Source organism: Quercus suber, unplaced genomic scaffold, assembly GCF_002906115.3.
Source record: "Quercus suber isolate HL8 unplaced genomic scaffold, Cork oak 2.0 scaffold_641, whole genome shotgun sequence".
Classification (NCBI taxonomy): Eukaryota; Viridiplantae; Streptophyta; class Magnoliopsida; order Fagales; family Fagaceae; genus Quercus; species Quercus suber.
The window spans coordinates 128,345-143,605 of record NW_027070082.1 but is presented as its reverse complement, the minus strand read 5'-3'; the positions used below and the strand labels follow the sequence as shown (position 1 = coordinate 143,605).

Genomic DNA, 15,261 nt, shown 5'->3' with positions numbered 1-15,261 from the left:
AAGTTAACTAAATAGTTACTTGTAGATAACTTCCTTTTAGCGTCTCTCTTTTTTTTTAAGGATGTTCCTGATTGCCACAGTAGTTCTTTTTGGCAAGTTATAAGAGACATCTGGGGTTTCGTTTATTACCTATATAATTTCGTGTATGATTGTTCTTTATTTCTTATGTTTGGTTATCTATTTTTTTATGATCTCGAAAAGTAAGAAGGATAAGAGTTGACATGATAGGGAAGAATCACAACTTTATACTCGATTATTAAGAACTCACAGCAGGTTATAACAGTGACCTCCGCGGCTTTATAAAGGTTTCCTGTAACATTCATTAGAAAATTATACTTACCTAGGATAGCATTTTTACATTTCATCCAAAGGGGTACTAATCCCCTTGAAATGCTTTAAGTGATGCTCATAGCATATACTTCGATATGTATCTTTAGTCACATGAACCCCTTTTAGAAGGCCTTGATTACAAGCAAGTTTAATGTCTAAACAGTTTGTTATAGCTTAATTTCAGTTTAACACTTACATTCAGAGTGTACTAATTTTCACTAAGCTGTGGTCCGAGGACCTAACATGACTTAGTTTCTGTTTAATACTTCCATTCATAGTGTACTAATTTCCACTAAGCTGTGGTCCGAGGACTTGACATGACTTAGTTTCTGTTTAATACTTCCATTCATTCTAGAAACACATATTGCGGGAGCAAGATAAATTATAAAGGAAAGTAAAACATAACTTGTTAATAATAATACCTTCTCAAGTTGCTTACATTCCAGGGATGGAGTATGGTTTTTTCATCTAAATCTTCTAAATAGTAAGCCCCTATCCCCGCAACAGATGTAATACGATATGGCCCTTCCCAATTGGGCCCCAACTTTCCCCAGGCTGGGTTTTTGGTATTTCCCAAGACTTTCCTCAACACCAAGTCTCCCGGAGCTAACGGCCTTAGTCTGACGTTTGCATCATAACCCTGCTTCAGCTTGTGCTGGTAGTACGCTAATTGAACCATAGCTTTTTCTCGTCGCTCATCTATTAAGTCTAGACTTTTCCTTAACAGCTCATCATTCCCATCCGGGGTGAAATTACTGGTTTTCAATGTTGGAAAGCCAGTTTCAATAGGGATCACGGCCTCAGCTCCATACGTCATTGAGAATGGGGTCTCCCCTGTTGATCGTCGGGGCGTCGTCCTATACGCCCAGAGAACATGCGGAAGTTCTTCCACCCATCTTCCCTTTGCATCATCCAACCTTTTCTTAAGTCCACCCACTATGACTTTGTTGACAGCCTCGGCCTGTCCATTTCCCTGTGGATAGGCTGGGGTGGAATACCTATTTTTTATCCCCAAGTCGGAACAATACCTTCTGAAAGCCTTGCTATCAAATTGCAGACCGTTGTCCGAGATGAGAGTTTGAGGAACCCCAAATCGAGTAATGATATTCCTTAATAGGAATCTTTTGACGTCAACATCCCTGATGTTAGCCAGAGGCTCAGCTTTAACCCACTTCGTGAAATAATCCGTGCCAACCAGCAGGTACTTCTTATTTCCTACTGCTCTAGGGAAAGGGCCAACGATATCCAAGCCCCACTGAGCGAAAGGCCAAGGACTGGAAAGAGGATTAAGGACTCCTCCAGGCTGATGAATATTCGGTGCGAACCTTTGGCATTGATCGCATTTCCTCACATATTCCTGTGCTTCCTTTTGCATGCCTGGCCACCAGTACCCTTGGGTGATCGCCCTATGAGACAAAGACCTTCCTCCAGTATGACTGCCACAAATTCCTTCATGTAGTTCTTCTAGCAGATCCTCCGACGCTTCAGGGCGTACACAGAGCAGATAAGGCCCAGAGTAAGAGCGTTTGTACAACTTCTTATCCTCGGATAGCCAAAATCGGGGAGCCTTCCTTCGTATCTTTTCTGCCTCTGACTTGTCCTCGGGCAGTGTATCCTTCTCAAGGAATAGTATTATAGGATCCATCCAACTACGCGCTGAACTGATTTGGTTGACCTGTAGCGTTTCCGTTGTTCCTCGGGTAGGTGTGCCCAAGTCCTCGATCATGATCATCCGAGGTAAGTTTTGAGCCGAGGAGGTGGCAAGAGTAGCCAGAGAGTCTGCATGGGCATTTCCACTCCTAGGGACATGGGTTATTTTAAAGAATTCAAAATTGGCTTGTATACGCCTAACCTGGCTCAAGTATTCCTGCATTCTTGTATCTCGAGCCTCTAGTTCCCCTCTGACCTGGCCCACCACAAGCCCCGAGTCCGAGAAGATTTCCACAGCTTTTCCACCCAGCTTATTGACCATTGCCATTCCTATTAGTAAGGCTTCATACTCCGCTTCGTTATTAGTAGCTGAGAATCCCAGCCTAAGAGACTTCTCAATGATGACTTCCTCAGGAGATATCAATACAAGTCCTACCCCAGACCCCCGCTGATTTGCTGCCCCATCTACATACACCGTCCAAGGTAAGATAGGCTGCGCGGAAATGAGGCCAACCGATTTTTCATCCATGCCACCTGGGCTTGTCTCTGTCTCTTCAGGACCTTCAGCAAACTCGGCCACTAGATCGGCAAGCACCTGACCCTTCACGGAAGTACGGGGCATATACTTGACATCAAAAGCCCCTAAAATTGTGCCCCACTTGGCAACCCTACCAGTATAGTCTGCACTTCGAAGTACTGCTTTGATCGGATATTGAGTCAGAACAACCACTGTGTGCGCCTGAAAATAATGGGGAAGTTTTCTGGTGGCGTGCACCACTGCTAAAATGGCCTTTTCCAATGGCAGGTAGCGTATTTCAGCCTCGTGAAGAGTCTTATTCACATAATAGACCGGCCGTTGTACTCCATTGTCCACTCGTATCAGAACAACACTAATCGCATAAGTGGTGATCGCCAGGTAGGAAAAAAGAACTTCGTCTACCTTGGGGCTAGACATGATGGGTGGCCGAGATAGATACTCCTTCAGCTGCTGAAATGCTAAGTCACACTCCTCAGTCCATTCATATCCTTTCCACTTGTGGAGCAGTAAGAAAAAAGGCCTGCACCTATCCGCCGATCTGGATATGAATCTATTCAAGGCGGCGGTCATCCCGATCAGTCTCTGGACCTCCTTGGGATTCCGAGGTGGTTGCAAGTTAGCAATGGCTCTAATCTGGTCAGGGTTAACTTCAATTCCCCTATGAGTTACCATGTAACCCAGGAATTTACCTGAACTTACCCCAAACGAGCATTTGGATGCGTTCAGCCGCAATTTATGCCTCCTTAATATCTCAAAAGTGTGGTTGAGATCCGCCACGTGCTCGGCCACTACCTTACTCTTTACGACCATATCATCAATATAAATCTCAATGTTTCTACCCAACTGCTGCTCAAACATTTTCGTCATCATTCTCTGGTAGGTAGACCCCGCGTTCTTCAAACCAAAGGGCATCACCTTATAGTGGTAATTTCCAGTGGGAGTGAGAAAAGCAGTCTTCTCCTGGTCGTCCAACGCGAGTGGGATCTGATGGTAGCCTTGAAAGACGTCAAAGAAACTCATCCGAGGATGACCCACTGTAGCATCCACCAACTGATCTATACGGGGCATAGGAAAAGGGTCCTTTAGGCACACTCTGTTAAGATCTGTAAAATCAACACACACACGCCACTTTCTATTTTTCTTTTTCACTATAACTGTATTGGCTAGCCACTGAGGATAAAATACCTCCTTGATTGCCCCAGCCTGCTTCAACTTGGTCACCTCGTCTTTAATAGCCTCAACGTGTACCCTGGACGGACGCCGAGGTGGTTGTTTCTTTGGAATACATGAGGGGTTGACATTCAGATGATGACAGATGAACTCCGGATCTACTCCCGGGGCTTCATAGGCACTCCATGCAAACACGTCAACGTTTCTTCTCAGAACCTCGACCAAATCTTCTTTTTCTAACAAAGGCAACTGAGCCCCGATTTGAAAATACTTCTCTGGATCATCGCCAACGTTCACCCTTTCCAAATCCTCACACATCATTTCCTCCGGGGATGCGCCGAATTGGGCTCCCTGAACCCTTGACTGCTATAAATCACCCTCGGCTACAGCCGAAGTGCTTATCTCTGGCCGATGTTGAATGGCCATTATCATACACTGCCTAGCCATGTTCTGGTTTCCCAAAATCTCTGAAACCTCGCCCCCTAAGGGATACTTCACTTCCTGATGAAGAGTGGAAGAAACAGCCCCCAAAGCATATAACCATGGTCTTCCCAAAATAGCCGTATACGGAGAAAAGGCATCCACCACAATAAAATCTACCTCCACCATATCTGACCCAGCCTGCACGGGTAATCTAACCATTCCCAACGGGGTGACGGATTTGCCTTCGAAGCCCACCAGCGGGGAACTATATGTTGTCAGGTCTTCAGGTTTCAAATTCAGCCCCTTGAATAAATCAGGGTACATTACCTCGGCGGCACTTCCATCATCAACCATCACTCTCTTAACGTCATACCCCCCGATCCTAATCGTAACCACCAAAGCATCATCATGCGGTTGTATGGTTCCTCTCTTATCCTCTTCTGAGAAGCCTAACACCAACGAGGTGCCAGGTCTGGCCCTCTTCGGCCCCGAGTTGGGGTTCTCCTCTGAGCACTGAGATACAGACATTACCCTGGAAGGGCAAGATCCAGTTCTCCCTGGGGCAGCGAATATAACGTTTATCGTGCCCAAAGGAGGTCCCCTTGAGGCATCCCCCTGAAACGCCGAGCCCACGTGGCCTCCTCGGCCGCCGGACTGATGCAGAAGTTGGGTTAACTTTCCCTCCTGCACCAACTGCTCTAAGTGATCCCACAGATTGTTACAATCTTCGGTGATATGCCCGTGGTCTTGATGGTACTGGCAGTAAAGATTCCGATTACGCTTCGCAGGATCCCCCGCCATCTTGTTGGGCCACCTAAAGAACAGCTCGTTCTTTATCTTCTCCAGAACTCGCTGCACTAGTTCTCGGAACACGGCGCTAACCACCTGGGAGTTGGCAGGCCCCGACTGCCCCCCAAAGTCCCTCCGAGGTCGGTTGTTGTTGTACCGGTCCGGCCTGAAATCCCTCCTCTCTTGAGTTACCACTTTAGACTTCCCTCTGCCTTGCATCTGATCTTCCTCTACTCTTCTATATTTATCTATTCGATCAATAAGCTGACGTACACTAGTAACAGGCTTGCCAGTCAGAGACTTCCTCAGACCGTGCTCAGTTGGAAGACCTTCCTTAAAAGTGTTCATAGCCACGTCATCGTGAGCCCTATCCACCTCGTTGAACATTTCCCAGTATCTGTCTGAGTAGGCTTTAGGGTTTCCCCCTCTCGCATAGACATGGATAGTAGCGACCCCAAGGGTTGAACAACCCTTCTACAGGTAATAAAGCGAGCACCAAAGGCCTGAGTGAGCTTCTCAAAAGAGTCAATAGTATTAGTTCTCAAGCCATTAAACCATCTCATTGCCACTGGGCCCAGGCTAGACAGGAAAACCTTGTACATCAAGGCTTCATCCCTGGCATGAATAGCTATTCTTTGGCTGTAGTGGCTAACATGTTCCACTGGGTCTGTTCGACCATTATAAATGGTGAACACAGGCTGGTGGAATCGCCGAGGAAGACTAGCGTCTTCAATATGTCGTGTGAAAGGTGACTTAGAGACCTGATTCAAAGCCTTGTTCAAGGCATCATTCCCCTGACCCTGGCGAGTCGGACTCTTACTTCTTCGATTACGGTGGTACTCTTCCTCACACGAAAAAGACTCGCTGGGGGGAGTTCTCGACCTCTGCCTGTAACTGGTGTCATCCGACTCCTCGGAGGAGTGTTTAGAGTTATGAGCCTTACGCCTTTGTCGTTCATATCGCAACTCCCTCTTCAACTTGTTAATCTCACGCTGCAAATTTCCTCCGCTCTTTATAGGGGAAGCATGGCCTTTACCCCGGGAGCGGCTTCTAACTGTATGGGTTGTTCAGGTACTTCCCTCATGATCCTCCCCTTGTTCGTGGTCTACCAAAGGATTGCTGTGCTGAGAGCCCCTAGACTCTGCTTGGTGCTAATTAGCATCTACCTGTTGCGGGCCTGTCAATGGTTACTGTGGTACTCCCTCTTCCATCGTGAGTATCACACCTGCCTTTCCTTTTCAACAGATCAAGTTCTTCCCACAGACGGCGCCAATTGTAGGGACTCAATTTGGATTGACCCTGAATATGAATAGGTTTTCAGCCCATCAAGCCCAAACAATAAATTTTTAGAGTATGGGTTCAAGAACTAGTACTGTGTGACAGGAAAGGTTCTACTCCTCAAGTAACAAGGGATACTTTAGGTTTATTCCTAAAAAAAAACTCTCCTCGGCTCTTTTTCAGTCAGTCTCTCTCTCTTCTTTCTTCTTTTTTTTTTCTGCCAGAAGAAGTCCCCCTTATTTCCTTCGTTCCTACGTTATATACTCCGTTTTCCCCCCGTTTCCATCGAACACGTGTAGTTCTTATCTTGGGAGCTCCTTTTTGTCCCATCCAGTACCTACCGGAACCTTCAGCTTAGTGGCCATAAAGCTGCTTAGTTACTGTTCAGGTATCACCTCCACATTAATGCGGCCAGAGTGTTAGCTGGAAAACATTTAATGTGGAGGTGATGGCCTTAGAAGATATTTGTTACCTTCCCCGACGCCTCCTTAAGCTATATCCAATTTCCAGTTCAGATACAACTTGGCGGAGTCTCTCCACTAACATGAAAGTTACATTCACCTCGGATTTTGGTGTCCTCGGACGTGTGTTATGCCGCTGTATATAATATCTACTCGTTCCTCCTATATTACCCATTTGGTAAGAATAAAACTTTTTTAGGCTGTCCTCGGATAACTAAGTGTCATTGGATTGGGCCATTGGGCCCCGAGCCTACTTCTGAGGATTACTATACCTTTTTAACTAACAGGCCCCACAGCTTTAGTTTTGAATGATTATTTGTGATGCAATTACTTGTTAATTCTGAATTTTATATTAAAAATATTTATTTTTTTGGCTTTTCATAATTCATATCAATTTGGTTAATACTAAAATTAGTTTTTTTAATTATCTTTTTAATTTTTTAATTTTGATAAAATCTAATAAACAGGTTGACATGATTGATCAGTTTAATAAATGGGTTATGTTAGGGTTGAAGAATCTTGACTCATTTAATAAACATGTCAAGTTAGAGTTGACCCATATAGTCGAATACTCATGAGTATCCTTACACTTATATGGTAGTGAAATTCCTCTATTTTAATCAGTGGGCTTTAACCTTCTCAGTACGCATCTTGTTAAGTGAAAATATTGCCAATAAGTGTTTACAAAACATACTACAATGACTCACATTTGTATATCGTACTTTTAAAAATTTTTACCAAACACTTGTTTTGAGTTTTGGGCTAGAAAACGCACGTTTTGGCTCCTTAAAGTCGAACCAAACGGGCACATATTCCCAGTGAAAGAACGCTTTGCCTATGTTAAAGCCAAAATATAACACACTTTGATTTAGTTCTTTTGTGCAGGTAATAGATTCCTTATTTATTAATGAAGAGGGAGACTTTTTTTTTTTTTTTTTAAAGATACATACACACACAAGAAAGAGGGAAAATAGTTCTAACACAAAAGCACACCACAAATTCTACTCAAAATTTATGATAATGAAAATGGAGATTTGAACTCTATTAGTAAAATCTTTTTTAATACTTGCATAAATAAGGTTTTCTTAAGAGAATCAATTCTAAATTTAAGATTAAAAAATAAATTGTATTTGTACTCCCAAAAAAAAAAAAAATTTAAGTCTTATTTTTTTATTCAAATTGTTATATCACCCACTTAACTTGTTAGATTGAAGTTCACACTACTATTGACAAATCTTATTTATAAATTATAAGCCCAAGTATTAGATAATAAAGGTAATATATTTTTATAGTAACCAAACTATATTTGGTCAAAAATCCTTGGAAATCTCAATCACAAGGTATTTCCCTTTTGAATGACTTCTTGTTGGTAATTTTCTTGTTGAAATTTAAATATAAGTCCTACAAGTAGCTGCTGAAAATCTATTGTGATTTATGTACGAGGAAAAAATTTATTTCCTAGTGCATTTAAAAAAGTAATAAATAATTCTTTAATACTCTTGTGAAGGTTAAGACTACAATGAATAACTTGGTAAAACCTTGTTAAGGTCTAAAAAGCTACAATGTTGCACCAAGGCCCAAAATGGCACAGTAAGTTGAACTCCATAGAAAAAATAAAAGGCTTGAGCTCACAATAAGGAAAAAGGGATTTAAAGCCCAAGACCCACGAATGGATAGGCCTTAGGGCCCATGAAACGAAGGGAAGAAAGGAGAAAGCTCAGCCTGCCGAGATCAGAAAATCAATAGGGAATCCAGTGATAAGAACTAGGCCGAGATACCCAGGGACTGCCAAGAGCTTGGGGTCCTCAGATGTGTAGCAAGGATAGGATGAGATTACGACAGCTCAAAAGGAGTGCCAAGAAACACAAGAAACGAAGGGCAAATACGTCCTTATCAGCCACCCAATGATGCAGAGAGGAATCAGAAAGCTTAAAGACTAACAATTCATGAACAAAGGGCTGGTACCTCAGGGAACCTAGAAAGAGGAACCATGAAGGGAAGTAGCTGGAAGAACTTTCAACCTGGCAAGGATGAAATCGGCTCACTCTGGAAAAATGAGAAAAGGAAAGACAGCCAAAAAGCTAAGTCTGAAAAGGTGAGAAAACCTTGAAGGAAGAGAGATTAGAGGTCAGCTCTCTAGGGACGTCCCAGAACAGAAAGTCAACAAAAGGCTTTTTAGGGAGAAAGCACACAAGAAGAAAATTATGAGAAACAAAGAAGGGACCAGCCACCAAAATTGTTGGCACAACATTAGCTCTGGTACTCAGGAGAGCAAAAGAGGGGAATCAGTGGTACCCCAGAACCCTAGGATGACACTATAATAGGGGAAGCATCCAATAGTGAAGGGGCATTCAGCAACAGTGAATCAAAATAGAATTATTGAGAAAATTCTATCAAAAACTCAAAGAAAGTAGTAAAAGAAAGGAAAATATCGTATAGTATCCTCAAACAACCACTATAAAACATACTTAGATTCAAAGAAATTCAAACTTTGCAAGTCTTAGAGACTTAGAGATCCATCTAAGTCTATAATTTTTGAACTTATTTGGACATTGTAACATGTCTTAGTAAGAACATTGTAATACACAATTAAGAAAAGTAATGAAATATCTCACATGTTTTAAGGATCCTTAACAATTATTCTATGTTTTTTGTTTACACATTGTTCCTTTACTATTTCTTGCTATTCCATGCATATATTTTTTTGCTTGTTAGTATGTATGCATTGTAGGATTCTTGCTCTGTGCACCACTTGGTTTGTAATCAGTCCATTTAGCTGCGGTGAACCAAGCCTAGTCCCTTAAAACAACAACTAAAATGCCCAAGGTCCTTTCTTCTACTTGGGCCTGGACCTTGTCCAGAAAAAGGACACTCACAATCCTTTTACAAGGTCGAATTTGAATGAATATTGCCTATTTTCTTTTCAATGAAGGTGGAAGGTTAGATTGATGAATTATCAAACAATCCACCAACAGGCAAAATCTTATGTCGTCGCATAATAATCATGATTATATTGTAGTCGAACATATTTATTCTCGTAACAACAAAGGTAGTCTCAATCACAGAGTATCATCATTTCTAATCATTGTTTCTGGTAACTCTTTTATTCAATTTTAGAATAGTGTTTTGTTAGTGTAAATGAATTCCTCTAAACCAAAATTTACCTATATCTTTAAATAAGATGATGAATATTCGGCCTATCATAATCGTCCATATACTCGCCAATTCACCTTCCTCTATCAGAAAATGACTTTCACCTTCCTAGCTACACCATTGAGAATCATTTTGTCAACACCTCGTTTTGTAACCAGGGATCCTCTCAAGGTCAAAATCGTAAGTTTCCTTTAGGAAATAGTAAATTTCATTCAAGCCTTTTCTAAAATCAATAACAAAAACATCGAATTTCACAATGATCAAAGTGACACATTGGATGCAACGATCAAAGAACCTTAGCACAAAGATCAAATCTGTACAGTCCAAGTAGACCCTTGTAATTTAAAGCCTAAACGATGTGGGCATGATAAATTAATTATAATTCAAAAATCCCATTGGTATATGTTTTTAGACAAGAATTTATTTTCACTTGAACTTAGTGGTCTAATGGCTCGCCCCTAGGTACTAAGTGACTAGGTGTGAGCAAGGTTTCCGATTTCTACAAATTGGGTGGGTGAAGATATGGTAGATTTAGGAATTTCTAACAAAGATCCACACACACACACACACACACACACAAGATCCACACACACACACACACACAAAAAGAAAAAAAAAAGAATTTAATTAAAAGAATGGATGAATGTTTAGTGATAATTATGATTTTTTTATTTTATTTTTTTAAATTGACACTATGGTTAAATAAAAAAAAATGAAACTATTAAAATTATAAATTTCTTTAATAAAGTTCATAGATTTGGAGTTAGTGAAAAATGGGGGGAAACGGAGGGTAAATTGAAATTTAGGTTTGCTCAAGGTCGAGTACAGACCATTGTATTTAGTATGCCGATTGGGAGATTAATACCAAGTCCATGGATCGATCTGCAATTTGGCCAAGATCAATCATTTTTTTGGGCCCCTTTTTCCATGTTACATTGTCGATTTTTTTTCCTGAATTTCAACCCCATTAATTGCAGCATGGGACCCAAGACCAGCTAATCGACATTAAACTTGTGCAATTAAATTTTAATATCATTAAAATTCATAGAAAATGTTAAATTTTGGCTATCCAAATTAAATTGTCTACACACAGTCACATGATTAATTTCAAATTGATTATAAACTTAACTGATTTGAATTTATTGTGAAAGGCTTTGGTCAATCAAAAACCTTGAAGAGCACTTTAATTCATATCTTGCTTGGATATGAATTAGGAATTAAAAAAATGTACTTAAATCAAATTTAATTGATTTGATTACTTTTGGATTTTATGGATCTACTTGAAATTATTAATTAAAAATTCTATTCACACGCAAAATTTTGAATTTTCTTTAGCCACCCGAGGAGGAAACCTATTATATGTATATAGGGTGGATATTATTCATCTACATCTTTCCCAATTAGTGGTTTATCGAATCATTGCAATCGAAAGGATCCAATTCTATCAAGTTTCCAATTTATAAGTAAATTCTTTGTGAATTGGTTGAACTCTTTTAAACAAAAGTGTATCTCGCAGGAATCAAATCAATCGTTGATGTGATTCTTTGATCTCAAGAAATCTCAGAAAGGGCAGGTTGCTAATGTTTTTCATAACGAATAAAAATCAATGAATTAATGTCTAAACCCAATGATTCAACAAAACGATAAGTAATTCTAGAACCAATTAGTTAGCAATAAACAAATTTTAGTTTATGGTCTTATAATTGCTATGCCAAGTCATTGCAGGAAACCCCAAGATATTATCACAACGGTGGATGAACAAACATGTAGAACACTAGTTCAAAATCATCAATTATAAATTCAAAAGCCCATCAATTTATTCTAACATAAAAAATAATAGTTATGATCGATACAAGTACTGTAAAGGCTCATATCCTTTTGTTATTATATGGCACATTTAGGTTTGTGGATTATCAAGATTATGATGTTTTCCAGGTGTTTCACTTACGGTTGATTCTTTCTAAGGAATCTTGTAGAGGAGTGGCCCATGCCCTAACTAGATTATGTATTGGATTGGGTCCTCCTAGTACATTGTGGTTGATTCTTGCTTGAATATTTTGTGGAGAATCAATCCATGCAGAGATTGAATTATGTATAGGATTGGGTCCTCCTGGTGCTTTCTGGTTGATTCTTGCAAGGTTATTTTGTAGAGGATCGAACCATGCACTGATAGGATTATGTATTGGATTGGGTCCTCCTGATACTTTTTGGTTGATTCTAGCACGATTATTTTCTAGAGGATCGGTCCATGCACTAACTAGATTGTGTATTGGATTGGGTCCTCCTAGTACATTGTGGTTGATTTATGCCCAAATATTCAGTAGAGTATCGGTCCATGCAGAGATTGGATTACGTATAGGATTGGGTCCTCCTAGTACTTTATGGTGGATTCTTGCACGGTTATTTTGTAGAGGATTGGTCCATGCACTGGCTGGATTACGTATTGGATTGGGTCCTCCAGGTACATCGTGGTTGATTCTTGCTTGAATATTTTGTAAAGAATCGGTCCATGTGGAAATTGTATTATGTATAGGATTGGGTCCTCCAGGTACTTTCGGGTTGATTCTTGCAAGATGATTTTTTTGAGGATCGGTCCATTGTGATATTCTAGCACTTGAGGTCACGAAGAAAAGTGACTGGAATACAAATAACATGACAATGAACATCTTTCTAATTTTCGAGTCAAACATTTTGTCTGTTCTAATTAAATAAAGTGGTTGTTGGATTGAAGTTCACACTACTATTGACAAACCTTATTTATAAGCCCAAGTATTAGATAATAAAGGTATTATATTTTTATAGTAAGCAAACTATATTTGTTCAAAAATACTTGGAAATCTCAATCACAAGGTATTTCCCTTTCAAATGACATGTTTTTGGTAATTTTCTTGTTGAAATTTAAATATAAGTCCTATGAAGTAGTTGCTAAAAATCTACTGTGATTGAAAAAAATTATTTCCTAGTGCATTTAAAAAACTAAAAAAGTAATAAATAATTCTTTAATACTCTTTTGAAGATTAAGACAACAATGAATATTTTGGTAAAACCTTTTACTAGGCTGAATTCGAATAAATAGTGCCTATTTCCTTTTCAATGAAGATTGACACATGACATTCATTAAAAGATGGGGTGGAAGGTTAGATTAAGGAAATATCAAACAATCCACCAACTAACAAAATCTAATGTCATCGCATAATAATCATTATTATATTGTAGTCGAACATATTTATTCTCGTAACAACAAAGGTAGTCTCAATCACGGAGTATCATCATATCTAGTCATTGTTTCTGGTAACTCTTTTATTCAATTTTAGAATAGTTTTTTGTTAGCACAAACTAATTCCTCTAAACCAAATTTTACATATATCTTAAATAATACGATGGATATTCGGCCTATTGAAATCATCCATATACTCCCCAATTCATATCCTCTATCAGAAAATGACTTTCACCTTTCTAGCTACACTGTTGAGATTGAGAATCATTTTGTTGACACCTAGTTTTGTAACCAGGAATCCTCTTGAGGTCAAAATCCTAAGTTTCCTTTAGGAAAGAGTAAATGTCAATCAAGTCTTTTCTAAAATAAAAAACATCGAATTTCACAACGATCAAATTGATGCAAAGATCAAAGAACCCCATCATAAAGATCGAATTTGTTCAATCAAAGTTGACCCTTGTAATTTAATGCCTAAAGGATGTGGGTAGGATAAATTAATTTGATTCGAAAATTCAATTGGTATATGTTTTAAGACAAGAATTTAATTTCAATTGAACTTAGTATTCTAATGGCTCCCCCCTAGGTACTAAGTGGTTAGGTGTGAGCAAGGTTTCTAATTTCTACAAATTAGGTGGGTAAGGGTATGGTAGATTTAGGAATTTCTAATAAAGATCCACACACACACACACAAAAGAATTTAATTAAAAGAATGGATGAATGTTTAGTGATAATTATAATTTTTAAATTATTTTTAGAAATTGATAGCTGGATTATATAAAAAAAAATTGAAAGTATTAAAACTATAAATTTCTTCGATATGGGTCATTGATTTGGAGTTAGTGAAAATAGGGGAGAAACGGAGGGTAAATTCAAATTAGGGTTTGCTCAAGGTTGAGTACAGAACTTTGTATTAAGTATGCCGATTGGTAGATGAATACCAAGTCCATAGGTCGATCTGCAATTTGGCCAAGATCAATCTTTTTTTTTAGCCCCGTTTTTTCATGTTAAATTGTCGATTTTTTTTTCCCGAATTTGAACCCATTAATTTCAACATGGGACCCAAAACCAGCTAATCGGCACTAAACTTTTCCAACTAAATTTTAATATCAATAAAATTCTTGGAAAGTATTAAATGTTAGCTATCCAAATTAAATAGTGTACATGCAATCACATGATTAATTTCAAATAGATTATAAACATAATTAATCCAAATTAATTGTGAGAGGCTTTGGTCAATAGAAAACCCAAGGGAGCATTTTAACCAAAAATTTAGACAAACCAAAACAACCACAGCATCTTTTAACTATGTGATGACCGGATCCTTCCTCGGAAGGTTACGTAGGCCTCCATGTTTGGCCCAGTCATATTATTAAAAAAAAAAAATTGTTTGGAGATATGAGGTGAGAAAACATATAACATAATTTATTTTTCTCTATTACACATTCATTTTGTTTTGCAAGAAAAACTATTTACAAGTTATCTAGCTTGAGTGAAGAGGACGAGACTACAAATGATTTTGTTTTCTTTTCCGGATATAAATTAGGAATAATGAAAAGTACTTAAATCATATTTAATTGATTTAATTACTTATAAATTTTATTGATCAACTTGAAATTATTAATTAAAAATTCTATTCATACGCATAATTTGGAATTTTCTCTAGCCACACATGGAGGAAACCTATTATACCTATATAGGGTGGATATTATTCATGTACATCTATCCCAACTGGTGGTTTATTGAATCATTGCAATCAAAAGGATCCAATTCTATCAAGTTTCCAATTTATAAGTAAAATCAGGGTCATATTTGTCAAACTATAAATCTATGACCCATGTTTTTGCGTTCTTCAATAATATGTTCTATGTTCTTTAATAATACACTATACCTAGACACCTAAATTAAAAATATATGTATATATATATATATATATATTTATCTATTTCACCCTTCTTAAATGGTTTTTAAACCTCAAATAAAGCACAATATAGGTATGTCTCATTAGAATGGTTGATGGCTTAGAACTCCCACTTCTTTATAACGAAGAACTCATAAGGCTTGAAAGAGATTAAAATTTATTTAAGAGTGACATAAAAAAAAAAATCTTTGTAATACACTGTGGGGGGAAAAAACCCAGAGCTACTTAATGGGCCCGGGACACCCTGTTAAGGACTATTATATTTCCGAGGAGCAATAGGTGGTTGGGGCGGCCCATCTGAAGCAGGAAGCCCAGTAGTAAAAGGGGAGTACCG

The 15,261-nt window shown here is 38.7% G+C and overlaps 1 protein-coding gene across 1 annotated transcript; it reads right to left on the bottom strand.

Moving 5' to 3' along the window:
* Positions 1 to 4,054: 4,054 nt before the first annotated feature.
* LOC136064173 (uncharacterized) lies at positions 4,055 to 5,287 on the bottom strand. The gene has a single exon (XM_065765580.1). The coding sequence runs from the start codon at positions 5,285 to 5,287 to the stop codon at positions 4,055 to 4,057; it is 1,233 nt and encodes a 410-aa protein (XP_065621652.1).
* Between the last annotated feature and the right edge of the window lie 9,974 nt (positions 5,288 to 15,261).

Coding starts and splice junctions, on each gene's coding strand:
- LOC136064173 (XM_065765580.1), bottom strand. CDS start 5,287: ATGTTCAACGAGGTGGATAGGGCTCACGATGACGTGGCTATGAACACT.